This window comes from Aedes albopictus, chromosome 1 (assembly GCF_035046485.1).
Source record: "Aedes albopictus strain Foshan chromosome 1, AalbF5, whole genome shotgun sequence".
NCBI lineage: Eukaryota > Metazoa > Arthropoda > Insecta > Diptera > Culicidae > Aedes > Aedes albopictus.
In genome coordinates, this window is record NC_085136.1 from 330,082,775 (window position 1) to 330,110,454 (window position 27,680).

A 27,680-nucleotide genomic window follows, 5' to 3' on the forward strand; every position below is an offset into this window, starting at 1 on the left:
TCAAGCGAATGACAGTTGGGTTCGTTCATTTAAGATGTCTACACAAATTGAAATATTGTTCATTCGCAGAACGCAGCCCAAAACAAGCCGAATAAATGAAATGAGCATAATCTTCAAATCGGTTATCATTTTGTTGTATTGTATAACGTCCCTTACCACACTCGGCACTGCGCCAAAATGTCTGATTTGCACGGCGAACAAGGATCACATGACGGACGGGCCTAAATGTCCAGGCATGCGAGATGGTCGAACCAACCGACGATAATGCAGGTTACACAGCTAAACCTGAACCACTGTGAAGTCGCACAACAGTTGCTGTGGTAGTCAGTCTCGGAGTCGAGTACAGACACCGCACCCATACCGTATCCCTCCAGATAACTGAAACTGGGTAGCGGATAAGGCCAAGCTAGCGACGAACTCTACAACCGGTCCTTTTCTGGTCCAGGAAATAACTACACAAACCTTGACCGATAAACCAGTTATCGTCTATGCTGGATACGCTATACGCGCATCAATGATATTAAATCCCATGGTCATTGGTGTAGACTTCAACGCCTGGGCGATTGAGTGGGGTAGTCGCTCGAATAACACGAGAGGCTAGACTCAAAGCTATGGTTGAACTGAACGTGGATGTCGCGAACGTAATCGACAAAAACACCTACAGTAGGAACGATGCAGAGTTCATCATTAATATGACCTTCTGGAGCCCGGGCCGAAACCCTAACTCGGACTGGAGGGTCAACGATGGATATAAGCACAGTGACCATACCGTCTACCCCCGTTGGTTTGAACGACACCTCATGCAAACTAACGGGGGTCATTTTTAATTCGAACTTCTAGTAACCCTGTGGGTATCAAAAAACACACTGATGGTTACCCCTTTTTGCTGTTTTGTTTTGATTGTGTTCCGTTTCACCTCGTTCCATGAGCAGAATGACGTTTGAATCATTTTTAGTTTGCACGATGTGCAGCTTAGCGGGGGTCAAATTAAAAAGTGTTCAGATAAGATGCGGCCAAACCAACGTGGGTAGACGGTATTACGAAACATGGAGTAAAACGGCCCCAGCACGCTTCAATAAGCCGGCATTTGCGGAGCAATTGCTTAGGGAGGGTAACACCGATGATCTATCCAGCGATGAACTAGTCGGAACCCTAAGCCGTGCTGTGACACCGAATGCCAAGGCGATCCCTACCCAGAAATAGACGCAAACCGGTATGCTGGTGGTGTCCAGAAATCGCAGAACTCCGCGCATCCTGCCTAAGAGCTAGAAGGAGGATGTAAAGAGCTCGCACCGATGAGAGTAAAATGGAGCGAAACGAAGCCTACAGGGCGGCTAAACTAGCACTGAACAAAAAGATTAAGATGCGTAAGCGAGCGCGCTTTGAAAATCTCTGCCAGGTGTTGGCTGCCTGATGTCTACAGAATTAAGTCATGGCCAAAACGAAGGGCGCGTCAGCACCCCCAGAACGCTCCCCCTAGATGCTGTAGAAGATCGTAGAAACATTGTTCTCGCTCCAATATACAAGACCATGGGTCCCCCGCCTCCTATGGCCAAACCGGCCAATAGCAAAGTCACTTAAGTTGAACAAGGCTCCGGGTCCGGACGGTATCTCTACAGTAGCCATCAAGACGGCCATCGAGGCTGACATGTTCAGAATGGCTATGCAGATGTGCCTAGACAGAGGTGAATTTCCGAAGAGTTGGAAAAGGCAAAGATTGGAACTACTGCCTAAACCAGGGAAGCCACCTGCCGACCCGTCGACATACATACATATCTGCTTCTGGACACCGCCGGAAAACTGTTGGAACGGATCATTCTGTCGAGGCTGATGGTATATACCGAGACACCCGATGTCTCTGGCTTCTCAGATAACCAGTTCGGTTTCCGGGAGGGTCGATCAACGGTGGACGTTAGGACTGTTATCGAAACGGCCGATATAGCGCTCCAAAAGAAGCGAACGGGAATCCGCTATTGCGCGGGAATCATCATGCTGGACGTAAAGAACGCGTCAGCTGGGTCGCCATCGTATGCGCCATACACCACCTAGGAGTCCCGGTCACCCTATGACGGATATTGGAGAGCTACTTTCAGAATAGGGTGCTAATATATGACACCGACATAGTGTCATAGATGGTCAAAGTGGATGACTGGATGAGTTCGAGACAGTTGGCACTCGCGCACTACAAAACAGATAGTAACGATTCAACAAATGCCGGATCCAGCTGAGAAGAGATCGCTCGTTGACGAGTTTTGTAACTCGAGCAGCGAATGTTCCGGAAGGTGGCAGCGTAGATGTGCAGTGAACGGTCTTCAAGAATGCTTTTATTTAAATCATCTAAAACAAACTGGGTGAGCTGCGAAAGTGGAGTGGATCACTGATGCAGCCTGGCGAAAAATTGAGGATAGAAGGGAAGCAAAGGCCGCGATAACGCGGGCAAGAACCAAAGCAGTCTAATACGAGCCCTGTCAACGGTATTTGACTCTAGAAAAGGAAGCCATCTGCTGCTGCAGACGACACAAGCGGGCGTGGGTAGAGTCCCTGGCTGGTGAAGGGGAGCTAGCCGCCAGAACCGGCAATATACGCATTCTTTACGATATATCAGGACGCTTGAGTAAAGCAAGGATAAGTCGAATCCGAAGATGTCAGTGTAAGACGCTACTGGGCATTTAATCATTACCCAACTAACCAGCTAAAACGTAAGTTCTAGTACTTCAAGTTTTGACCAAGCAATCATCATCGTCTAGTAGACATATGATCCGCCTAGATTTCGATGCATCACCCACGTCAAGTCTCAGGACCTATCGCTGCAGGAGATTGAAACAGCCACCCGAAGCATGAAGTTCAAAAAGGCTCCTGGGGTCAACCGCATATCAGCAGAAATGCTCAAGACTACGCCTAAGCTATCCGCGCAAATGGTCTGTAATATCTAGTGTTTTGTGGCTTCTCAGTCTTGAAAAAATCAAAACGCTGTTATATTATTTTGGACAAAATAACATACAGGGGATAGACAAAATGATCGGGACAGGTAAAATTTTCCCTTCTCAAAAAATATTCAAATAGCTGTAACTTTTCGAAAAGTGCATCAAATATTCTCAAATTTTTACTGAAAGTGGATCAACTAGTTGTGTATCAGTGGACAAAATTTGGCAAAGTTCGGGCTATTCTGCACGAAGTTATAAAGATTCTAGAAAAAAGGTATATTTATCCGATAGCCAACTTTGAGCTGTTATATCTCCGGATTCAATGAACTGAATGCAATGAAATTTTTACCATATATGACTTATATAATGAGCTTTGAAAAACTTTTGACTTAACTTAAAATTCTTAACACGGAAGAAAATTATAACGATTAGATTATTTTTCTAATAAATCATCAAATTTTCTTAAATTTCAACAACGTTTCAAAATTCAAGATGCTAATTATAGTTCATTTATATTTCCTCTAATTGTCTTGAATATAAATATGTTTTGAAAGAAAGTAACAACATAGTCGGCAATTCATTGAAAAAGTAATGGGATGCATATTAAAAATGGACCAATTTACTAAAAAATCATAAAACAAATGAAATCGCTATAACTTTTTCTCCTGTGAATAATTTCAAGTTAAGTCAAACGTTTTTCAGAGCTAATTATATGAGTCGTAAATGGTCAAAATTTCATTGCATTCGGTTCATTTAATCCGGAGATATAACAGCTCAAAGTAGGCTATCGGATAAATATACCTTTTTCTAGAATCTTTATAACTTCGTGCAGAATAGCCCGATCTTTTTCAAATTTTGTCCACTGATACACAACTAGTTGATCCGCTTCCAGTAAAAATTTGAGAATATTTGATGCACTTTTCGAAAAGCTACAGCTATTTGAATATTTTTTGAGAAGGCAACATTTTGCCTGTCCCGATCATTTTGTCTATCCCCTGTAACAGCGTTTTGATTTTGTCAAGACTGAGAAGCCACAAAACATTAGTTTCCAACTACAGTCGAACACATCAACGATGTAATATGACATCGCTATAACTGCTGAAATAGAGGCTGCTGGCACATCTATTCCTACCATTGAAAACCCAGCTGGATGGTTTCGATTGAAATATTTTCGAGACTTCTTATACTCTTGCGAAAAGCGATATGATCCACACTAAGAGTAGATCTAGGAAGCATTCAAAGTAGCGTCTATTTCTAGCAATAAATAGCCAGTTAAGAAAAGTTAAATAATTTACACTTGGTGGCTCCAGAGAGGATGAACGGCTGCCAAAATATGGTGGCTCCAGAGAGGAAATACTGCTGACCTCAACATTTGGTGGACTACCTGTCAGAGAAGAGGAAAATAGAACTTCAGGAACGCGCTCCTGAATATCTGCGACCTACAGCTACACCTCACAGAACAAGGGCATGCAATGTCATCAAAAAAAAAGGGTTCAACCGATGAATTTTCCATTTTCTGAAACAATGGGTTGCAGCTTTATTATCTGTACAATTTCAGTATTCTGTTTTTCCTAAAACTTACACGGGGTACACAATTTTGCTTGATCCATATCCACTGACACACACACATACGCAGACGCACACACACGCATTCGACTTTCCTGAAAAGCCTTCCGTTGTTGTATGCAGTAGTAGTAGTTGGTTGTAAGCGTTGTTCTTTTTCGGTGCAACTCACTCGACATTGTTTCACTAAAGAGTTTGGGTCAATAGTTTTGTCCCCCGCTTAGTAAAAAAAGCGAAGTTTCTCTCCAACCATAACGGTTTAAATTGTATTGTGAATTTTTGGTTTTTGACTACTAGTTGCTAGTATTTTTTTTTTTTCTTTTTTCTTTGCGTACGAATGTGTGAAGTGTGATTGTGTGTTCATTTACTACTTGCTACTTGTAGTAGTGTTTGTTCAACAGTGAAGTTTTTGTTTGTGTTGGTCTTATGTTCTGCTTTGATCACGATTTGAACATATGTGTTTTTGTTTTAATTTACCTACTATTTGTATTCATTTTGTTTCCTATATATCTTCCAATTACCATCTGCAAGATGCTGTTTATAACCTAACAGTCTAGAATTTAACAACTGCTTCGTTTGTTTTTATTTTGTATGTTTGAGAACATTTCTGTAGTTTTAAATAAAAATCAATTCCCGGAAGCCAAACTACGGCCACCATTGTTCTAAAAACCTCGACACGATAGGTAGTAAGAAATTTAGTATAATTTCATCAAACACAATGATGTTTCGAACTTCCTGCGTTGGGATCAGTTAAAAGAGATAAAAAAAATACAATTTTAAAAAGTGATACCTACCTCTACAATTTCTAACAGAGTTGTCTAAACAACGAAATAGCTTAGTATGACCGTTCCGATAGAAAACACCAGAACAGGAACGCTTCCGGCAGCGTTCATTCCGTGACTGGGAAATGACGTTGTTGGTTCATGCTGCGATCGCTTCCGCTGCTTACTACTAGGAAACAGTGTGTTGTTGTTGTTGGCAGTATCCATCGGTCCTAGGTACTACGCCAGAAGACTTAACGAGCTGGCGTAGGCCATGGGTTTGACTTTGGGATGTGGCTGGAGGTATTGAAGAGAAGAGGAATTAGATCAACGGTTTGTTAATTGGGTTGTGCGTTGAAAGATCAAGGGATACTTACAACAGCGGCATAGGTTTTGTACTGGGGCGTCAAATCGTTGCCTTTCATGTTGATGAACGCTCCTAAATTGCCCATGGCGTCGCTGAAAGAGAAGATGAATTACTTGAGCTGTTCGCTCGATCGTATTTCAAGTTGTAAACACTCACCAATAGTTGGGTGCCGAGAACACCGTGATGCATTTGCCGTCGTGGGCCACCTCGTACCCGTCGTCCTTGACCTCGTGGCTCCGGATAACGTAGTCCAGCTTGTTATGGGCCAGGAAGGCCTTCGTCACGTCCGGTCCGAACTGGATGCCGACGCCGCGCTTCGATGGGGCCCGCCCATTCTGCGGTTGCGGATCGGACCAGAGCAGCTCGCACATGAGACCCTCCTCCGGCGGTTGCCGGTTCCGGTCAATCGCCCGGAGATCATCCAACGATACTCCGTCCTTCGAGAATAGACCGCCGTGCATGACCAGCACCTTCTGATTGATGCAGTGGCACAGTGGAAGCCAGTTGTACACGATTGTGAACATCTCCGACATGGTTTGTGAGTACTTGGCCACCACCTCGCCGGTGAAGCCGTACATTTGGTTCATATTGACACTCTCGTGGTTACCTAGAACAATAAGCGACCAGTCTTTGAAGATTCACAATTCCAGTATAGTGACGAGTCCACCTACCTCGTGACAGGAAGAAGTGATTCGGATACAACAGCTTGAACCCAAACAGAGTGAATATACACTCCACCGAGAACGAACCCCGATCGACAAAGTCCCCATTGAACAGATATGGATTGGTCTCCGAGGGCAGTCCGTTGATTTCGAAAATATTGAGCAAATCGTAGAACTGTCCGTGGATGTCGCCACAAACGGTAAATTTACACTCGTCCGGCACTGTGATGTCCACCAGTGAAGGCTGCTTCTTGAACAGGGCTTCCACATCGCACAGGATCTGCAAGAGAACATTTAGTAAATCAAGTATCCGAATACCGTTGTAACAAACTCCTTACCCTATAAGCAAAGTTTTTGTGAAGTTTCTTCTCATTTTTGTACCATTCCATTAGGTGCTTCATGAACTCCAACGTAACTTTACCCTCCTCCAGTTTGGGTCCTTCGTAGTCTGATTCGATGGCTGCAAGGAAAAACCTCTCGCTTTAGAAATCAACCACGCAACTCATTCCCCAAATCATACTCACTCGCTGACTCCAGGTCCCGGCACATCTCCATCAGGCTCTTCTCCTGCTTGTCGACGGCGATTGCCCGCTCGAAGGCCATCTTTTTCACAATTTTGTTGCACTCGGTGTACTTGAGCTGGGCGTCCTTGTCGTTGGGGCACCGCTTGGCCACCAGTTCCATGTCCTGCAGGGCCAGCTTGAACTTGCCGAGGGCCATGTGGGCTCCGGCCCGCCGGTAGTAGCCCTTCAGGTAGTTTGGGTTGCACTTGATCGCCTGGACGGCATCGTTCAGGGCGTATCCGAACGCTTCCTGGCGGAGGTAGGCGAAGCTCCGGTTCGCGTACAGAATCGCATTGGCACCGTCCAGCTCGATCGCTTCCGTGTACAGCTTGATGGCCTTCTCGTTGTCCTTGTCTGTGAGGTGTGGAATGTTAGAGAATAGAAATGCTTAGGTGAATGCAGTCCAACAATGGCAGTCTTTATGGTACCGCTTCTGACTCGCAAGAAGTAAACAAAAAACAAATCTCAGACGAAGTGCTTCGCATAATCCGACCTTCTAAACGGAAATCTTTCTGGATCTTCTGGAAATCTTCTTGGATTTCTCGAAGAATTTCTTCAAGATTCCAGGAATTTCTTCACAAGGGGGGATTCCTAAAGGAGTGTAGTATGCAATTCCTCCGAGAAATGTTTATAGGGGTTTCTCAAGAAATTCAAGGAGAGCTCCCAGAAGGAATCCTGAAGAATACAAGAACAATCTCATGGAAAATTTCCTTTAGGATCATCGGAAAAAAAACTCCGGGAGGAATCCCAGAGAGCTCCTGAAGTATTCCTAAAAGGAACTCAAGAAGGATTCCTAGAAAGAACTCCTGGAAGATTCCCAAGAGGAACATCTGAACAGTTTTACAAGGATCTTTTGTTTCTGGAGAATTTTCAAATGAAAATGCTTGTGAATTTATAGTAAAAAATCCTGAAATATCTCTAGAAGCAGCTTTAAGAGGATTCCTAGGAGAAAATGCTGAAAGAATTCCAGAAGCAAAATCCTGAGAATTCCTAGAAGGAGCGCCTTCAGTGTTCCCAGAAGAAACTCTAGCAGAATTCCCAGGAAGCACTCCTGTAGAAATCCTAGAAGGGCTCAGAAGTTTTTTGATATCCAGACAAAAATCAATATTCACATACCAAACCATAACAAAACGAAAATCTGAAAGCAGTCCTGGAGGAGGGAAATTCTCAGAAGAAACTCCTGAAGGAGTCCGTTGAGGTTCAAGGAGCTCCTGATGGAATCCCAGAAAGAACTCCTAGAGGATTCCCGTAAGGACCTCCTGGGAGGACAGAGTATCTTCGGGAAGAATATCTAATGGCTCAACAGTTTCTTCGAGAGTTGACAGCTGATCAGAGGCCACAACGTCGTCGAAGGTGAAATCACGAGGTGGGATTCTCCTACCTATGCTCCTGTTTCGAATTCGGCATGACTGTCGTTCCTCCGAGACATTCTTATTGGGTATGTATTACCAAATTGTCAGTGTCTTTTCCCATCGCAATAGACTACGAAGCATCCGTCATACCGCCCGTTGTACGTCAGCATCATGTTCTTCATGCCTTACAGGTAGCGAAGAATTTGCATCGTCGCAGTCCAATGAGTTTTCCCTGGATCGTTGCAGAAATTGTTCACAGCATTGATAGCAAAGCTAATATCTGGACGAGTTCCTTGTGCTAAATATTGTAGACCACGGACCAGCTCCTAGAAGGGAACCTTTCCCATCTGTTTCCGCTCCTCTGTTGATAGTGCGCCAGTAAGTTGCTCCGAATCGTCCCAGAAGATCGTTGATGTACTACTGCTCTTGGTCCAAACCTACTACGCCATCCTCGGTAGTTACACGGATTCCGAAAGTTTGTTGGTCTATCCCAAGTTCTTCACCCTGAACACCCAGCTTTGCTGATGAGTCTGGAAGTGAGTCCGTCTCGTAGCTTTCATGATACGTCAGAAAGTGTCTCTTATGATTTCAGTCGGGCCAATGTCGGTGTAATGAATGATTTCGAGGAGCGCGTGAACTGGGACGAGGTTCTTGGTCAAATGCCGCCCTCTAAAGAACAAAACAGGCAGCTCCGAGACGTCACAGTAAATACCGTACGGACACCACGAGAGCAAGTTATCTGGAAGCGAATACAGCCTACAAGCACCTCAACGATAGTCTCTACAGCGCCCATTTAAGCCAATTACAAAGCCGCCTGAAAACTAATCCCAAGAGTTTTTGGCGGCATGTCAACGATCTTGGATCGTTTCTTTTCCTGTTGTATATGGAAGACGTCAACATTATCTTTAAATGCATGAAACTTTCATATGTTGAAGACCTGAAGCTGTATTGCACGATTAAGCAATGTATCGATGCAAAGTTTCTACAACACCAGCTTGAAACCTCCGTATGTACCTCCGTAAACCTAAATGTATCTAAATGTTCTATCATATCATTCTGCCGTATGAAGTCCATTCTACACTTTGGACTACGCTTTGGAAGGTGTTCAGGAAGCACGAATCGATAATCAAGGATCTCGGAGCTCCGCTTGACTCTAAACTGATATTTGAAGACCATGTCGCTTACGTCGTCGCCAAGGCATTCTCTTTCGCTTTGCCAAGAAATTTAAAGACATCTACTGCTTGAAGTCGCTATACTGTACAATTGTTCGCCCCGTCCTAGAGTACTCGGCAGTTGTCTGGGATCTTTACTTCTACAACAATGAAATTCACCGCATCGAAAGAGTACAGCGTAAATTCATTTGTTTTGCATTACGCCATCTCAGGTGGACGAATCCGCTAACTTTGCCAAGCTATGAAAGCTGCTGTCAGCTTATTAGTTTGGAACCTCTCAGTGCGAGACGCAATGTGGCCAAAGTCTGCTTTGTAGGAGATCTTCTGCAAGGCAACATTGACTGTCCTGCTCTTCTTGGAATGCTGCATATAAACACACGCCGCCGTAGTCTAAGATCTCAACCGTTCCTCAATCTTCCACCAGCAAACACCAATTACAGCCCACATGAACCGGTTTGCGATATGTTCCGTTTGTTTAATACTTGTTATTTTGTATTTGATTTTAATGTGTCACGATTAGTAAATAAGTGTAGTTTCAAGCGTATTTTCTGTTGAATTCGGTTGTAATAACGTATCTTTCGTATTTTGTGTTATTGGGGGTAAACATTTTACCTGTTGGCATTATGCATAAATAAATCAATAAACTTGTTCCTAAGTTGCTTTTTCATATTCTCCTCCCGGCGCTCGTTGTTCGAGAAGACAACCAGGTCCTTCACTGCTGGTCCCCGAAACCTTCTAGTTGCTCCATCAAAATTTCCTCCGACTCTAGATCGCTCTACAAGAACGCCATCACGGCATCCATCTGCTGTATCTTTAAATTCCATCTGGCCGCCAGGCACTTGAGGTAACAATCGGTGGCGTATCGGACTACAGATGTGAAAGTCTCGTTGTAGTTGTAGTTTACTCCCTTGACTTGAGAAAAGCTATTGATTACCAATCGGGCTTTGAATCTCTCCACTGAGCCATCGGAATTGGTTTTCATCTTATGCACCCACTTCGATTGCAAAGCTTTTCGTCTGGCAGGTGTCGAGTCGCTCCGGATTACGTGCAGTTTCGGATACCACACAGAAATTCCGCATACCTCACTCAAGTTACGAACAGCGATTTGTTAGTCACTCCGCTTTCCGATGTGGTTACACTTCTACTATTATTGTTTATTTTTGAGCTTCTCAATAATGACATTTCCATAGACAAATAGACGACCAAAGCTTGAACCAAAGCGTCACAGACAATAGACATACAAATGACAAATCGACACCAACATTTCAAAAGGGCGTAACTGCTTTTGGAATCATCACCTTCTTTTAAAGCTGTGGATCATGTGTTATGATTTCCATGTTTTTCACAACAAGTACCAGATGGGAAAAACTCTCCTCTTTCCGACAACCACGGTGGTTTGAGTGTAAGGGAGGCAGTACGACCTACAGCATTGAAAGAAGATATTACTTCCAAATGCAGTTACGCCCTTTTGAAATGTTGGTGCCGAAATATAACATAAATCTAATTACCGCAGGGTACATCAATAGTGTTTATGTACTCTACATTCCACACCTGGTCCGAGGATTGAAATATGCATAAAAACAAAGAATTTTATTGATACCGACATAGTGTTGAAAAATAAAATTGACCCAATCATTCGTTATAACGTGCTGGCATTTTTGAAATTCTTCTGGAGCGCTTGGGTGGTGGCGTTTCTTTAGAAATCGGGCTCCGAGTCATCTCATTCTCGGTAGCTGTTTTTGCATCTGCCGTAGCTGCACCTGTCACAGCGGGATCTGTCGTAGCTGGATCTGTAGGATCTGGATCGGTCGTTGCATCATGCGGAATGGGCCATCCCCCTGAGGTGCGCTACAGGCCGACGATATCCAACTCCACTGCCAACAAGAACAACAACGTCACTTTCGCCTCTCTGAATCACCGAACACTCCGGTCGAAAGCTGGGCTCCAATTCTCCCGTCTCATAACCCTTGATCATGACGGCGTCTCCAATTGTTACATCTGCCCTTTTGGCGTGCTGTCGCTTATCGGGGCACAGCCTCCCCCGCAGTGAAGTGCTAATGAAGGCAGCAGGTCCCTTACAGGTCCTCCAGTAAGCAGCTCCATCGGAGACCCCCCGGCAACAGAATGCGGAGCGGTGCTGCAAGAATACACACAATCCTCAAGCGCCCTCCTCCAGGCATCCCATAATGACCTCCCAACTCGCAACGCTCGGAGCATCCCCTGGTTCCGTCGTTCGACCAACTCACTCATTTGGGGCCAGTAGGGGATGACACCAAGGATGGCACGGACTAGTTGGATGCTTCCCGCTGGTACAGCAGCTCGAAAACTCCTCGCTGGCAAATGGAGGTCCATCATCCGTTCGAACCGCTTCAGGACAAGTGTGCTCCGCGAACACTCGCCCCAGTGCCTCGACACTCTTGTGCGCACATGCTGTCCTCATCTCAATCACAGTCAAAAATCGGCTGCAGCAATCAACTATAACCAAAAGTGTCACACACTCCTTTGCAGAAAAAAAAAATCCAATGCCAAATCCCGCCACGCACGATCAGGCATTTCTTTACGTAGCACCGGCTCAGGATTTCCTTATTGGCTTACTGATGCACACTCTGCACACTCTTGCACACGATTTTCCACGGAACGGTCCATATACGGCCATATTCTCATTGAAACAACTCCAGGATGACCCCTATGTGCGATATCCAACGTACCCTGCTGAAGCCCCGATGGAAAAATGACTCCACCATTTCTCACCATTAGATTATCTATGACCCCCAGTTCCTTCGGATAAAACTGATATGAAATCATCTGTGATGGCCACACTTGAGATTCAATAGCCTTCGCAACCTCTGTGGGTACGTCTTCATTACTGGCTTTCTTTCTAAGCTCATCCATCGGCCGTCACCGACAAACATAGTGCTCCGAAGTCTCATCGAAAGGTGGATCTGTCCGCTGACACAGCCTCGAGAAGATGTCCGAGATATTATCGGCTCCAGGAACATACACAACTGCGTCAACACAGCACCAAGACCCACTGCTGACGCATCCACATACAGTTCGGTTGGGTCATTAGGGTCAAAGAATCCCAGACGATAAACAGTGCCGGCTAGCTCGCTGCACAGGTCGTCAAATGCTGTCCTCTGCTCAGTACCAAACAAATCCACCTCACCCCTAACGAAACAACGCAAAGCTTCTAACCTCTCCCCTTGTCTCCGGCACCCTAGAGCTTCTGATTGCTGCCACTTTGTCGTCGGCAGGACTTATACCATGACCGCTGATCTTGAAACCAAGTATCTCCAGCTCCTCCACCTCAAACAAGCATCCATCCTTGTTCAGCAAAGCGTGATTCCTCTTAATTACAGCCAACACCTTTTGTAACCATTCATTGTGCTCGGTTAGTCGCTCTCCACACCACAACATCATCGATACAAACTATTACCCCATCAATGCCCGCCAACATCTCGCTCATTCGTTGAAAAATCTCTGGCGCGCAATTTATGTCAAACATTAGGCGCCTGAAACGTATCAGACCCCCGCTCGTCATGAAGGTTGTTACCTCTCGCGATTCAGGATGTAGTTCCACGTGGTAGTAGGCAGAGGAAACATCAAGCTTTGGGAAAACAACCGCTCCTTTGAGCTTATTAAGAAAAGTATCGAAAATTGGAAGTGGATAGTGCTCATGTTGTATCGCTTGATTGGGATATCGCACATCAATACATAGCCGCATATCATCAGTCCCCTTGGGGACCACTACCATTGGAGAAATTCAGTCAGATGGCCCAATAACTGGTTCAATCATATCGGCATGGAGCACTTCCTGAAGCCCCTGATTGACCCTAGCCTCCATTGCCACAGGGACTCTGAGGTAAGCCAACTTCTTTGGAAGCATGGTGTAATCAATCAACAGCTCCACCTGGACGTTCGGAAATCTTTGAAACGCAACCCTCTTTTGGACAACACTGTATTTATACCTCTAACCCTTCTTTCAACACCGTGAGATCCTCAGTCGTCTCTTTGCTAAGCAGACATCGTTGTGCCCCTTCAATCATAAAAGAAATCCGCATAATTCTTGGGCTTTGTATCATGAATCGCTATCCAAGCTTTAAAAATGGCCAAAACCCGCAAGGGTTCCTGAGAAGCATACGCTGTATACTGTCAATCGCATTGAAACCCTCTATTCTTGGCGCTACGGTCTTCAACCGGTCTCGCATCTTTTCAATGTCGTTACACTCTCGGTGTGCGCTACGGTCTTCAGCCGGACTCGCATCTTTTCATTTCTTCTTCAGTTGTGCGCTACGGTCGCCAACCGGACTCGCATCTTTTTTTCACTTCATCCTCGGTGTGCGCTTCGGTCATCAACCGGACTCGCATCTTTTCTTTTTTCTTTTCTTCACTTCGATTTCACTTTTAAGCTTCCAACTTCTAGAGAATCGATTTTCACTTTAGAACTTGCGACATCCCTCACGATGCCATGGAATTTTTCAAATCGTCCCCGCAATCAATAATCTACATCGTACACAATCCTCTCAAGCATACACACAATGATCACTGATCGAACATGTAGCATCAAGAACTCAAAACATCCATTTATTATCGTTCAACTTTCAAGTCCCCTCTCAAAAATCGGAACCGCAGTTTAAAGGAAACTTACTGTAGCAAACAAATCGTACCGGCTGCGCCAAATTGTCGAGTCGCTCCGGATTACGTGCAGTTTCGGATACCACACAGAAATTCCGCATACCTCACTCAAGTTACGAACAGCGATTTGTTAGTCACTCCGCTTTCCGATGTGGTTACACTTCTACTATTATTGTTTATTTTTGAGCTTCTCAATAATGACATTTCCATAGACAAATAGACGACCAAAGCTTGAACCAAAGCGTCACAGACAATAGACATACAAATGACAAATATAACATAAATCTAATTACCGCAGGGTACATCAATAGTGTTTATGTACTCTACAGCAGGTAACTTCACTTCGTCAGCTCCCACGTTCAGTTTGCTACAGAGCGTCGTATCCAGCTTTCCACGCTCGCCATAATGGCGGATGCCATAAAATAATTTGACAGCATCTGTGCCCCAAGTTGAACTGAAATTATTGAAAAATATTCTTAGCAAACCTTGACTTTGGAAAAAAAGTTTGTTATCTGTCAACTGCAAAATTTTGCAATGAATCAAAAAACATCTAATTATCATATTCAATTTCAATTTTCTGTTTCTAATGAGTTCCCTTTCTGTTTTAGATACCATTTGGTGAATGCTTTTAGGATATAACAAGAGATTAAATCAAGGGAAAATAGAAAGTCACCGAAAATCACCGTGTTTCGCAAGCTTGATGTCATTGGATTACAAAACTACATCATCAATCATTGATTTGACCCCAGGATCTATCTAAAGCTAGCCATATCACACTAGCCCTTGAATTCCGTTAGAATCTGCAAAGATTCCTGTAAAAATCCTGGTAGAATGTCCACCGACACAGTATCAGATTATTGTCAAAATACCTATTTCTATCCCCAACTAGGAAGCCATTTCAATTCCTTAGTCATTTTTCCTTAAAAATTCCTTCTCCGGAATCCGGATTTTCTTAAGCCACTTCCACCAGGTTTGCCGATTTCGAGCCTCGTGTAACCTGTAGTGGGTCTCTCAAGGTGAACTACTTTGGAATTGGCACTGAGCCATCAGGAGAAGCAGGGCCGTGCACAGAAAAGGCGGATATGGAGGGGTTTTTGGCATAAAATTGAGTTAATCCTCAATCCCCTCCCCCTTACCCTCTTGCTCACGGGCTTGAGAAGTATCCGTAGAGGATAAAAGTTTAAGGAACGAATTTAACACTGCCTTACTACCCACGACGAAGCAGACATCATCAATTTGGAATTCGTAAATCTCCATCTCGGTACTTGTTCATTGGAAACTCAAGCCATATAAAAATGTTTTTGCTAAACGTGCGGCAATACTTTTTTGTAGTATTTTTGTTCAATGTGTTCCATACACTTTTTATATAATCAATGAAAAGATTAAGTAAATCCTCTTGTTTCAATGTCTTAAGAATAAATAGAATACAGCTATCAAGCTAGGATCACTAAACAAAGGCAGTTTCCTTCCGGGAACGTACTCCAGTTGGTAGGTCACGAAGGCAGTGTGGCAATTGATTCCCCCGCCTTGTAAATCAAGCGTGGTGACTGGTGATCATTCGTGAGCTGATCCAAAAACATGTTTAGAGAGGCTAGAAGAAAGGTTCTGGCCACAAGTTGACTAAGAGTGCACACCGGACAGATGGGCGATAGACACGAGATATTTCTGGCAGGATTTTTCCTCGTACTCTGCCAGCTAATAATAAAAAACGGGGATAATATGCACTTCTGTCCTTGCGTAAATGAAAGTCCCAACGCCATTAGCCTAGAAAAAAGTAATATAATCAGTTTTGCTAATAACAAATTAAGCAGAAAATCCTTGCAAAACCATTTTTGATTGATGACAGATAAACATTTTTTTTTTTCGGAGGTCAAGGTTTGCTAAGATTTCTTTTCAATAATTTCAGTTCAATGGATGGGGCACAGACATTGTCTTTTTTTTTTTTTTTTGAAGAGTGACCAGGTGGAGCTGCAGGACAGCTGATAGCAAAGCCTGGACCCTTTCCCAACTTTCCCCCTACTAGGACCAATACTCACGATGGACTAGACGATGTCGTCAACTTGAGCAAAGTGTGTAGTAATTAGCATTGGGTCGTAGTAGTTTTTAAAAATACTGTTTTCAACTTTTCCCATCGCACTAGTGTTTTGATCGAATGGAAGCTCCAAAGATGATTTGATAATTGAACAATATTTCAATAATCGAAAATCTCCGAGGTCACTGGACAACATTCAGAGATAAAAAAGGGTGTCTATGTCTATGTTAACGCCTTCAGAGTACTATTCTTACGAAATATACAAAGAGCAAAAAGAAAAAAAAATGTGTCGTAGCTAATTTTTAAACACTTGATATTTCTGAAAATTAGAGACGAACCAGCCAAGGGCTGAAAGTCTCTCAAATAAAGATAAATCAATCAATCAAATTTCTGAAAATTATTCGAAGACAGCTACCAGAGCTAGCGTTTTTAGCCGATATGGGCAACTAGTTTTTCTGACAGCTTCCCCAAACAATATTCAGATAATATCCTCAATTACTTTATAATACATTCTGAAAATTATTTCAAGCTGATTACCAATAGTGTCAATAACCGATGTTAGTCATTGACAGCACCAGCATCATCCCCAAATAACTCTCATATTAGTGTTGGATAACACTTTTTGAGCTTCCATTCGATATTGTAAAGAAATTTGTCAAACTCTATTTGTCAAAATATAGTCAATAATGTATCAAATTGTGTTCCTAATTTCGCTAGTCGTCTTCTGCATATCTGTGATCATCTCAGTCCAAAGTAATATTATATCCATCGTAACCCTTTACATTGTCAACCGTCCTAAGTCCTAACTAAATTCCTGCTTTTTTTGATCAGTGAAATAATACCGTCTAAGATATAAAAACAAAAAAGTTCAGTCAACTGAAAAATGATAATGATTATTTGTCAACTTTTATAAATTCACAAAACCCATAAAAATAAGAAATACAAATATAAACTCCTATAATCAACAGTTTTATCTTTACCTAATCAGTCCATAATTTTCTAATTGTAATGAATTTAATCTGTAAGGCTGTAAGTCAACTTATCCTAGCGTCCCCTGTCCTGTGTACTTTCGATTTCAAGTAATGAATAATTTAACAATTATTGTTAAATTGGAGAAAATTCAATGAATACAAAGAGTAGGTCTATGCAAGCTGAATTATAACTTGTCTTGAACTTGTGATAAATGCACAACGGATACTCCTTTGGTTCCCATTAGCACTTACGGCCGATTCCTTCACTTGCGCTCAACTCGTAAACCAGATATATCTAGCTCAAAGTCCAAGCGGTAGTGAATAAACTGGCACTAAAGTGCTAATGGGTTAAGCCCTCCCATCGCGTCAAGATTGAATATCCAGGGGGAGGGTGGATGGGGCACAGACATTGTCAAATTTATTTATAGCATCCGCCATTATGGCGAGCGTGGAAAGCTGGATTCCGATTGCATGACCTGCTTCCATCGGTCGCTTTCGTCACTCGAAATCGCCTCTTGAAACGTATTCGGCTCATCGAACACCACCGGAATGGTAGTATGAGATCATTTCACTCTGGGTTCGTTTCTGGAAACTGTGACGGATTTGTAGGTGTGGCACTGCAACTCATGATAACGTTTAGATTCTTGCATACGCGGGATACGCGCTCTTTCTCACTGCACTGGAGGAAGTGCAACAGGCTGCCACTGATATATGGACTGAGCTCCTGTTCAACATTTTCACCCTCCGGAAAACATGGGCGAAACTACGGATTTGTGCCAGGGGGTGCTCGCTTGACCTTCTAGACCTATTTGCAATCAATTGGGCTTTTTTCAGCAAGTAAATCAACTAAATCTCAAGTATTGTATGCCACTTGATTTCATTTGTGGAATCCAGAGCCTCTTTGAGATTCCTTGGCTCTCGTTCTTTTGATTCGGCTGTGTACGTATACCTTTTTTGGGGCTGTCTACGGTTAGTCCTGATTAATTAACGCAAAGCATTCACACTCTCGAGTCTCGACACCATTTGGACTATTTTTGTGGCTGCAGCATGCCTTCAGTTCCGCAAAGGATATTTTCTTTATAATCAATTACATCTTCATCAGAGTCATCATCATCTTCTGTATAAATGACACCAGATTTATCGGTACTATCACTCATCAAAGGAACAACTGCTTCTCCGTTTGTTTGCTTCAAATCTGGTTCCAGAATTGATCGACTAAAGAAACTTGAGAGATTTTTTCTGCATTCCTACGAACTTCAGCTTGACTGCTTTCTCATCCAATTTCGTCCGATTTTCGCTTGGAATATGACAGTAAACGTCAACACCGAAGGAGCGCATATGATTAGGCTTCTGTCCAACCCATCGATGATACGAAGTAACGATTTTTCCATTTTGCCACTCCGTTTTGCTGAGAGGCGTATGGTGCAGTCAGCTGTCCTGTAATGCCATTATGCACCAGAAATTTACTGAAACGCCTTCCAGTGAATTCTTTTCCACGATCAGAATCCAGTATGCATATAGTAGCGTGGGACACAAAAAGACATTTTACTCCTGTACACTTTTTGAGTTCCATTTTGGCCCCATATCAACTGTGCCAAATTTCAGCTCGATCGGAGAAACTATATTTTAGCGCCAACCGTTTTAATTTTTCATACGATTTACTATGGGGAAAATCACTTTTTCAAAGAAAAATCGCCACAGATTGCCCCTCAACCCTTAAAAATATAACGATGAATGTTTTCTGTTGGAAATTTTACGATGAACAAACCCTCTGAAGACCGCAAAGCGATCTAAGGCATGTGAAAAAAGATATTGACTGAAAACCGAATGACATGCCAGCGCTGTTCAACATGTAAGGAATAACAATAAATAATAAAATCTCGTCATTTTATCAATCGGGTAAGGCTTAATAAACTTTTCCACGAATGTCGCATCGCTTTGCGGTCTTCGAAGGTCTAATTCCTCGAGAAGTTATCTACAGAAATCATTCAACAGCTTATTTTTAGGGATCAATGGGTGACCTCAAGCGATTTTTCTTTGAAGAAGTAAATTTTCCCCATAGTAAATCGTATGAAAAACTAAGGATGGCGGGCGCTAAAATATAGTTTCTTCGATCGATCTGAAATTTTGCACAGTTGATATGGGACCCAAATGGAACTCAAAAAGTATACAGGAGTTGGAGTTTTTCCCTTTTTTACATTTTCCCATATAAACCGTGTACCAGGCAAATGCATAGTTCGTCCGACTTCCGGATAAAAACGCATAATTCTCGAGCATTGGTCCACGATCTTCGCTCGAAACAGCTTTGAACTTCAGCCTTTTTGAAACATTCTGCTTTGACTTCTCGGCTTTCCAGGAATTATGATGTCCGGGTAGCTTGCAGAAGTAGCTCGTACCACGATTTGATTTTTTGGAACCGGTTTGAAGAGTCATCTCCGAACGTGCACCATCGATCCGGTTCTTCCGCTTCTGCCATTCATCTACCAATTTATTTTCGATTAAGTTCAGTGTGAGGTCTTAATCCGGTATTGCTTCCAAAGCGGTCAACAGCGTTTCGTACTCTTCTGGTAAACTGCTGCATAGTATCGTAACAAGCGACTTAGTCCGGCGCCAAATCGTTCAGTTTTCCAAAAAAGTATTGTAAGTTTTGCGGTGTGGACTTCCATGTTACCACGCTTCTCCAGACACAGCTGGCAAATCTTTCGCATCACCCATGATCCGCTTGACATTGAATTTCTCCAGGCTTCACCTGCTGACTTCGCCTTTTTGATCGTGAACAAGTTGATTATCTTCAACGGGCCAATCCGATGGTTTCCAACGCAAGTTCGTCTGTGTTCTTCCGCGATTCTGTAACAAGTTCCGGATTTCCTCGTTGACCAATAGAAGTTTCATCCGAAAGCTCCAATTGTCATAGTTGGATCCGTTAAGACTTGGAAACGATACCAGCTTCTCTCGGCCATGGTTGAACTATCTTAAAATTTCCCTCAAATACAATGCACGGGAATTCGATGGCTTAGTGGTCTGATTTCTGGATCTAGACAGCTTCAGTAATCCGCGAAAGAGACATCCTTGAGCAGACCCATCTTTACGTTCAGCCACTGGCGTTGAGAAACAACAATATACGCTCAAGCTATCCTTACGCCGATCAGATTACAGTTTGAACGACGGGGTTATGTCAATGCATCGGTCATTCAACCAAATAGGCTCTCTGTTCGGCTATCATATTAACCCTCGAGTGATCGCGCTGTTGTATTTTGAACAACATGTTGAAAAAATCTCGCTTTTTGTACTCAGCATTAGCGTGGTGCTGACGGAGGTGGCTAACCGCGCGAGTTACGAAAGGTTAATCAACAGACTTTACGCCAACGCTTTTTGACTTTCCTCCTAGGACGTAGAACCTAATTTAGGGGATTTCCAGGAGATCCTGCTGGGAACCCAATTAACATTTATTGTGAATGTAAACGTCAACAAAGCGTCCTCAATACGGCTTGATGCTGAGTTACTGTGTTGTACATATGGACGGAAACTTCTATGCAAGCCCTATACCAATAAATCTGGCGAACCTAATCCACATGTATAATGTTGTGCGAGCAGCTTCTATGCCACCCCCAAAGAACAATCACTCATTTAACTAACATCGCAACGACATTTTATTCAACATTATATTGAACAACAATTTAGCTAACTAAATTTAATAACAGCTTGTAATCAGGCGTTATTAAAGCAAAAGTGGAGAATCAAAATTATCGGCTAGCGCGACACTAGCTATACTATCTGTAGAAACCTGAGTTATATCAGCACCATATTAAACTTGTATTCAGCTATAATAAACTTCTGAAAACAGAAAAAAAATTATATGCGGATACAATTTCTGCTTATCATGTTTCATTTTTTCTCATCTAAACATATTTATAACACACCGACTCTTCTAAAAGTTTCTTCAATTTGGGATTTGAACTGATGATCTCTCAATCGTTCGTCGAACGCCTTGTCGTCTACGCCATACTGGAATTGGGAAATCGGTCGCTCAGAGCGAAACATCTTCTCAAACCAGTAAATGATTAATATTCGGGTTTCTGGATAGTTGGAAAAGGTAAAAAAATGTAATGGATTCGACTACAAACTTTGAAATCGCTACGAAAATCAGCAAATGATTTAAATATTGCAAAAATGCAATGCAAAAATATCAACTTATATTAACCCTAAAATGGATACCTTCATGGCTTCAGTTTCGTCACCTCGCTGAGTGTGTTCCATCAAAGACGAGCTCTGAAAGGCGCCTGGGGTCCAATGGAATCCAGGTATCCCTTTTAGGGTTAAATACTAAAAAAAAACTGCTTTATTACCAGCACTTCAGTTTGTTGTTCCATTGAAGGGTGATAATCGAACAAATAAATCATGAATGCGCTTATGTAGCTTTCTATTAAACCGTTGTTGAACATAGTCATATTGTATTTCCAGTTCAAAACCGAATTAGCGACAGTTTTTCTTTTACTTCCGCTGCTTTTGCCTTGCGTTATACACTATGTCGGAAGTAGGGCGCTGTATAGAATACCAAGTGTACATTACAGCGCCCTACTTCCGACATTGTGTTTAACGCAAGGCAAAAGCAGCGCAAGTAAAAGAAAAAATGTCGCTAATTCGGTTTTGAACCGGAAACATAATAATTCATTTATTTAGTTAACATCAAATTCAAAATAATACTGAATCAACAATTTGCCGCCATAATACTCGATTTGCAGCTGCAGCTCTCCAACGTCGGTCACGCCCAACACTCGCCAGATCTCGCTCCACCTGGTCCGCCCATCGTGCTCTCTGCGCTCCACGCCTTCTTGTACCAACCGGATGGTTAGCAAACACCAGCTTTGCAGGGTTGTTGTCCGGCATTCTTGCAACATGCCCTGCCCATCGAATCCTTCCGGCTTTGGCCACTTTCTGGATGCTGGGTTCGCCGTAAAGTGCAGCGAGCTCGTGGTTCATCCTTCTCCGCCACACACCGTTCTCCTGCACGCCGCCGAAGATCGTCCTTAACACCCGTCGCTCGAAAACTCCGAGTGCTTGCAGGTCCTCCTCGAGCATCGTCCATGTCTCGTGTCCGTAGAGAACCACCGGTCTTATTAACGTCTTGTACATGGTACATTTGGTGCGGAGGTGAATCTTTTTTGACCGCAGTTTCTTCTGGAGCCCATAGTAGGCACGACTTCCACTGATGATGCGCCTTCGTATTTCACGGCTCACGTTATTGTCAGCCGTTAGCAAGGAACCGAGGTAGACGAATTCTTCTACCACCTCGAAAGTATCCCCGTCTATCGTAATATTGCTGCCAAGGCTTGTCCTGTCTCGCTCAGTCCCACCTACCAGCATGTACTTTGTCTTAGCCGCATTCACCACCAGTCCGACCTTTGCTGCTTCACGTTTCAGGCGGGTGTACTGTTCTGCCACCGTTCCAAATGTTCTGGCAATAATATCCATGTCATCCGCAAAACAGACAAATTGGCTGGATTTCGTGAAGATCGTACCCCGGCTGTTGAGCCCGGCTCGTCGCATAACACCTTCCAGGGCGATGTTGAATAGTAGGCAGGAAAGACCATCACCTTGTCGTAGTCCCCGTCGAGATTCAAATGAACTGGATAGTTCACCCGAAATCCTTACGCTGTTCTGCACACCGTCCATCGTTGCTCTTATCAGTCTAGTCAGCTTCCCGGGAAAGCTGTTCTCGTCCATAATTTTCCATAGCTCTGTGCGGTCGATACTGTCGTATGCCGCTTTGAAGTCGATGAACAGGTGATGCGTTGGGACCTGGTATTCACGGCATTTCTGGAGGATTTGCCGTACGGTGAAGATCTGGTCCATTGTCGACCGGCCGTCGATGAAACCGGCTTGGTAACTTCCCACGAACTCATTTACTTTAGGTGACAGACGACGGAAGATGATCTGGGATAGCACTTTGTAGGCGGCATTCAAAATGGTGATCGCTCGAAAGTTCTCACACATTAACTTGTCGCCTTTCTTGTGGATGGGACAGATTATCCCTTCCTTCCACTCCTCCGGTAGCTGTTCGGTTTCCCAGATCTTGACTACTAATTGGTGCAGACAGGTGGCCAACTTTTCCGGGCCCATCTTGATGAGTTCTGCTGCGATACCGTCCTTACCAGCCGCTTTGTTGTTTTTGAGCTGGTGGATGGCATCCTTAACTTCCCTCAGCGTGGGTGTTGGTTCGTTCCCGTCCTCTGCTGCACCAACATAGTCATTTCCTCCGCTGCCTTGGTCCTCCGTGCCTACATTCTCTTCGCCATTCAGGTGCTCGTCGAAGTGCTGCTTCCACCTTTCGATCACCTCACGTTTGTCCGTCAGGAGGCTCCCGTCCTTATCCCTGCAGATTTCGGCTTGCGGCACGTAGCCTTTTCGGGATGCGTTGAGCCTCTGGTAGAACTTGCATGTTTCCTGTGAACGGCACAGCAGTTCCATTTCCTCGCACTCCACTTCTTCCAGGCGGCGCTTTTTCTCCCGGAAGAGACGGGTCTGCTGCTTCCGCTTCTGTCTGTATCGCTCCACATTCTGTCGGGTTCCATGCTGCAGCATTACCGCCCGCGCTGCATCCTTCTCCTCCAGAACCGCTCTGCACTCCTCGTCGAACCAATCGTTTCGTCGACTCCGTTCTACGTACCCGATAGTGCTCTCGGCTGCGTTGTTGATGGCTGCTTTGACTGTACTCCAGCAGTCCTCTAGAGGGGCCACATCGAGCACACCCTCGTCCGGCAACGCTGCCTCGAGATTCTGCGCGTATGCGGTGGCGACATCCGGTTGCTTCAGTCGCTCTAGATCGTACCGGGGCGGCCGCCGGTAATGTACGTTGTTAATAACGGAGAGTTTTGGGCGCAGTTTAACCATCACTAGGTAGTGATCAGAGTCGATATTAGCGCCACGATAGGTCCTGACGTCGGTAATGTCGGAGAAGTGCCGTCCATCAATCAGAACGTGGTCGATTTGCGATTCCGTTTGTTGTGGTGATCTCCAGGTGTAACGATACGGGAGGCTGTGCTGGAAGAAGGTGCTACGAATGGCCATATTCTTGGAGGCGGCGAAATCGATGAGGCGTAGGCCATTTTCGTTCGTCAGCTGGTGGGCGCTGAACTTTCCAATCGTCGGTCTGAATGCCTCCTCCTGGCCTACCTGACCGTTTAAATCCCCTATGATGATCTTGACGTCGTGGGTTGGGCAGCGGTCGTACTCGCGTTCGAGCTGCGCGTAAAATGCGTCTTTGTCATCATCAGTGCTTCCGGAGTGAGGGCTGTGCACGTTTATTATGCTAATGTTGAAGAATCGGCCCTTGATCCTCAACCTGCACATTCTTTCGTCGATCGGCCACCAACCGATCACGCGCCTCTGCATGTCGCCCATCACTATAAAAGCTGTTCCCAGCTCACGTGTGTTGCCGCAACTCTGGTAGATGGTATGATTACCTCTAAACGTTCGCACCATAGATCCTGTCCAACACACCTCCTGCACCGCTACGATTCCGAACCCGCGGTCCTTCAGTATATCGGCGAGTATGCGGGTGCTCCTGATGAAGTTGAGAGATCTGCAGTTCCACGTACCGAGTTTCCAATCGCAAGTCCCTTTTCGTCGCTGTGGTCGTCGCCATTGGTATCGGTTCGCATTCTTCTCTTGTTGATTTTCCGGTGCTAGTCTTTTTTACGGCTGGCTCGCAGGGCCTGACACCAACCCACTAACCCAGGGAGCTGGGCTTACCTTCCCGGAAGCTACGGGTTCTACATTGGCATTTCCTCCAACTACAGTGCTAAATAGCTAGACTCGAGCGCCAGTCTTCGCCGGGGGTGGTGTTTTTAAACATTATTTTAAACATAATAATAGCTGATGTAATAAAAATCAAAAACATTTGTTCGACTTATATAAACCACAATAATCAGCTATGGGATACTGTGGAATATAAGTTCTTTAACATGTAGAAAAAAGTTCTTATTCAGCTAAAATTAAAGCTTATATAGACAAATCGAACAAACAACAATTGACGACGTTTGTTAAGCTTATAATCAGTGAATCAAAATTCAACCATCGCGCAACAATAACGACAATGTCGCAACCTGAATTTGTTGCGACATTCTACCCAATGTGACATACGTTTGTCCCAACTTGAACAGAATAGGACAAAGATCGTGCACCACGAGTTTAGAGATTTTTAAGCCTTGCATTGCGATTTTCGAGCGGTAACTTCGAGTCGGTAAACACTGCAACGCTGCTGAAGATGTGTCATCAAAAAGTTTCGATTTTGGGTAGGTGATAATTGATTATTCTCGAGTTGAAAAGTACGCAACAAATTCAGCTTCCGCTTTGTCTGCAACAAAAAATTTCGAGATCATGTCATTATCTGTTACCAGTTGGGATAAAGAGTAATCGTCGCGTCTCCTTTGTAGCTTGTGTTGTGCCTCTTTTGTCTGACAATTCTCTTCACTGCTTATAATAAAATCGTTGTTCGCGTAAGAGTCGAATATTCTATTATGACTTATTAACAATGTAAATAACATCATTTCAGCATATTATTCCACATACATTTTTCTATTCTTCAACTAAGATTGTTGTAAACAAGCAATTATTCAGCATGCATGTTTATTTATGACTTTGAATTGTTACTTTGTTAACATTACAAAACCTACTGTATAAAAGCAGCTGTTGTATTGGCTGGGATTCTTATTCGATTTGCACATCTTCCGGAGTTGGATTAAAGTGCAATAAAAGCAACCCAAATAATTTCACAGCATAGAGACGGAAAGCTGTAAAGTATTTGTGTAGTAGCTATATATCCCGCTCAAAGTTTGTTTTAACAATAATGTTTACATCTGACAAACCGTTTTGAAACCAACAGTTTCTTTATTAGAGCTTCTAGCTGTAATGATATCGCATAACGGCCTTCAAAGCGCTGCTGGTTTGTGGATTTGCTAGTATTACGAATTGTACTGTATAGTAGCAGCTGTTTTGTTAGTGGGGACTCCTATTCGATTTGTTCAAGTTTTCACATCATCGGGGAATCTCCCGGAGTTGGAATAGAGTGCAGTAAAGGCAGCCCCAGTGACAAGTGATTGATTTCTGAAAACCGAGTTTCATAGCTGTATGGTGCTTGTTTTGCAGCCGTGTATTAACTTATGCTTTATATTTGACTAGCTTCCCTTTTATTCAGCTTTGACTGCTTCAATACGATTGTTATACAACAGAAAGCAAATGACTGAAGCTTATAGCGCTGAAAATGTTACTTGGGAAGTCCTCCAGGAGGATGCTCAGCAGGATTGCCAGAAGCAATACCTGCAGGAGTTTCAGAAGCAACTCCTGGATGAAACCACTGGAAGATTCTCGTAAAGAATTCTAGAAGGAAAAAACTGTTTCGGGAGGAATCCTAAGAATAATTCTTGGATGAATTCCTAGACGAATCCCAGGAGGACTAATACTAGAAAGAAGTCTGAAGATTTCCAGAAGAAACTCCTGATGGAATCCCAGAAGGACTTTAGTTATGGATTCCAGAAGAACTTTAAGAGCAGCAGGAAGAATCTCGCAAAAAAATCTTTGGAGAAATCCCGTGAGAACTTCTACAGAAAACCCCAGGAGGAATTTCAGAAGAAGCTTCTGCGTAAATCTAAGAAGGAACTCCTGTAGAAATTTTAAGAAATTTGAGTAGAAACCAGAATTAATTTTCAAGGAATTTCAATTCTTAGTAGAACTTCTGAAGTATTAATTTAACAAATGGAAACCAGATTAAAATTGATCACGTCAAGCAAAAAACTAAGAAATTATATATGTGGAGTATGTAAACATCGCGCGGCCCCCGGGACCAACCAAACGTCTCTCAAAACACCCACTCACTCCAGATGCGTTCTGAAGAACACAATGCCCATCTCACCACCCCTTCCCCACAACCCACACAAGGGATTAAAATCCCGCGACAGACGTTAGAGGTCCCCGAAAAACTTACTTTTAAAGTACTCGTTGGCCTGACTCTTCAGCTCCTCGGCCCTCGCCTTGTTCGCGTCCACATTATTCACCTCTGCCGGTGGCATCTCCACGTTTGCGGTCGGATTTCCTCCGGTGGTTACACCATCGTTCGGCGTCACGGCTGTAGACATCTTCCTTCTCCAGAAACTAGCAAATCGTGCTAAGTTGCTCCGAGGTTCTTATCAAGTGCAGTGTTTCCGAACTGTTTCCTTCCGGCAAACGATACAACGGAATCGAAACGGAATTAAACGGCAACGAGAAGACGCGTTTGTAATGCCGAAATAAACTTTTAATGCAGAAAATTGAAGAAAAATTGCTTCTGCACTCCGCTTGCACTGTGTAATCACCGAATGTGGCTTTTTTGACAGATTGATTCACCGCGACGACGAACAAAAACACAAAAAACAAGGCAAAAACCGAGAGCTGAAGGTGAGAAATGTCACCCGCAAGAACAGCCCAGCGATTTTGATCAGCAAGGTGCAGCAGAAAGAGGTACGCTGACACTCGCCTATACGAATTAACTCATTTTTTGGGTGCATTTGAGTTTGCGTGCAGCAAACAAAAAATGTGACAGTCAGGGATGCCAGATGTGAAGACAAGTCTTCAAATTGAAGACATTTGAAGTTCTGTGAAGACATTTATTTTTGTGAAGACATATAGAAGACATTTTAAATTT

At 43.7% G+C, this 27,680-nt stretch overlaps 1 protein-coding gene across 1 annotated transcript; it reads right to left on the reverse strand.

The window, feature by feature from the left end:
• Positions 1 to 4,425: 4,425 nt before the first annotated feature.
• On the reverse strand, positions 4,426 to 27,382 carry LOC109414622 (serine/threonine-protein phosphatase 5). The gene is made up of 7 exons (XM_019688454.3): positions 26,985 to 27,382; positions 6,802 to 7,194; positions 6,616 to 6,737; positions 6,287 to 6,557; positions 5,772 to 6,222; positions 5,626 to 5,707; positions 4,426 to 5,545 (listed from the first exon to the last, which is right to left on the reverse strand). The coding sequence occupies exons 1-7, from the start codon at positions 27,133 to 27,135 to the stop codon at positions 5,489 to 5,491; spliced, it is 1,527 nt and encodes a 508-aa protein (XP_019543999.3). The 5' UTR covers positions 27,136 to 27,382; the 3' UTR covers positions 4,426 to 5,488.
• Positions 27,383 to 27,680: the final 298 nt, after the last annotated feature.

Excerpts from the sequence above, each read along its gene's own strand:
- LOC109414622 (XM_019688454.3), bottom strand. The coding sequence starts at position 27,135 with ATGTCTACAGCCGTGACGCCGAACGATGGTGTAACCACCGGAGGAAAT. Across the intron at positions 6,558-6,615 it reads ACAAAAACTTTGCTTATAGG|ATCCTGTGCGATGTGGAAGC; the intron begins GTAAGGAGTTTG and ends GTTCTCTTGCAG. Across the intron at positions 6,223-6,286 it reads TCACTTCTTCCTGTCACGAG|GTAACCACGAGAGTGTCAAT; the intron begins GTAGGTGGACTC and ends TTATTGTTCTAG.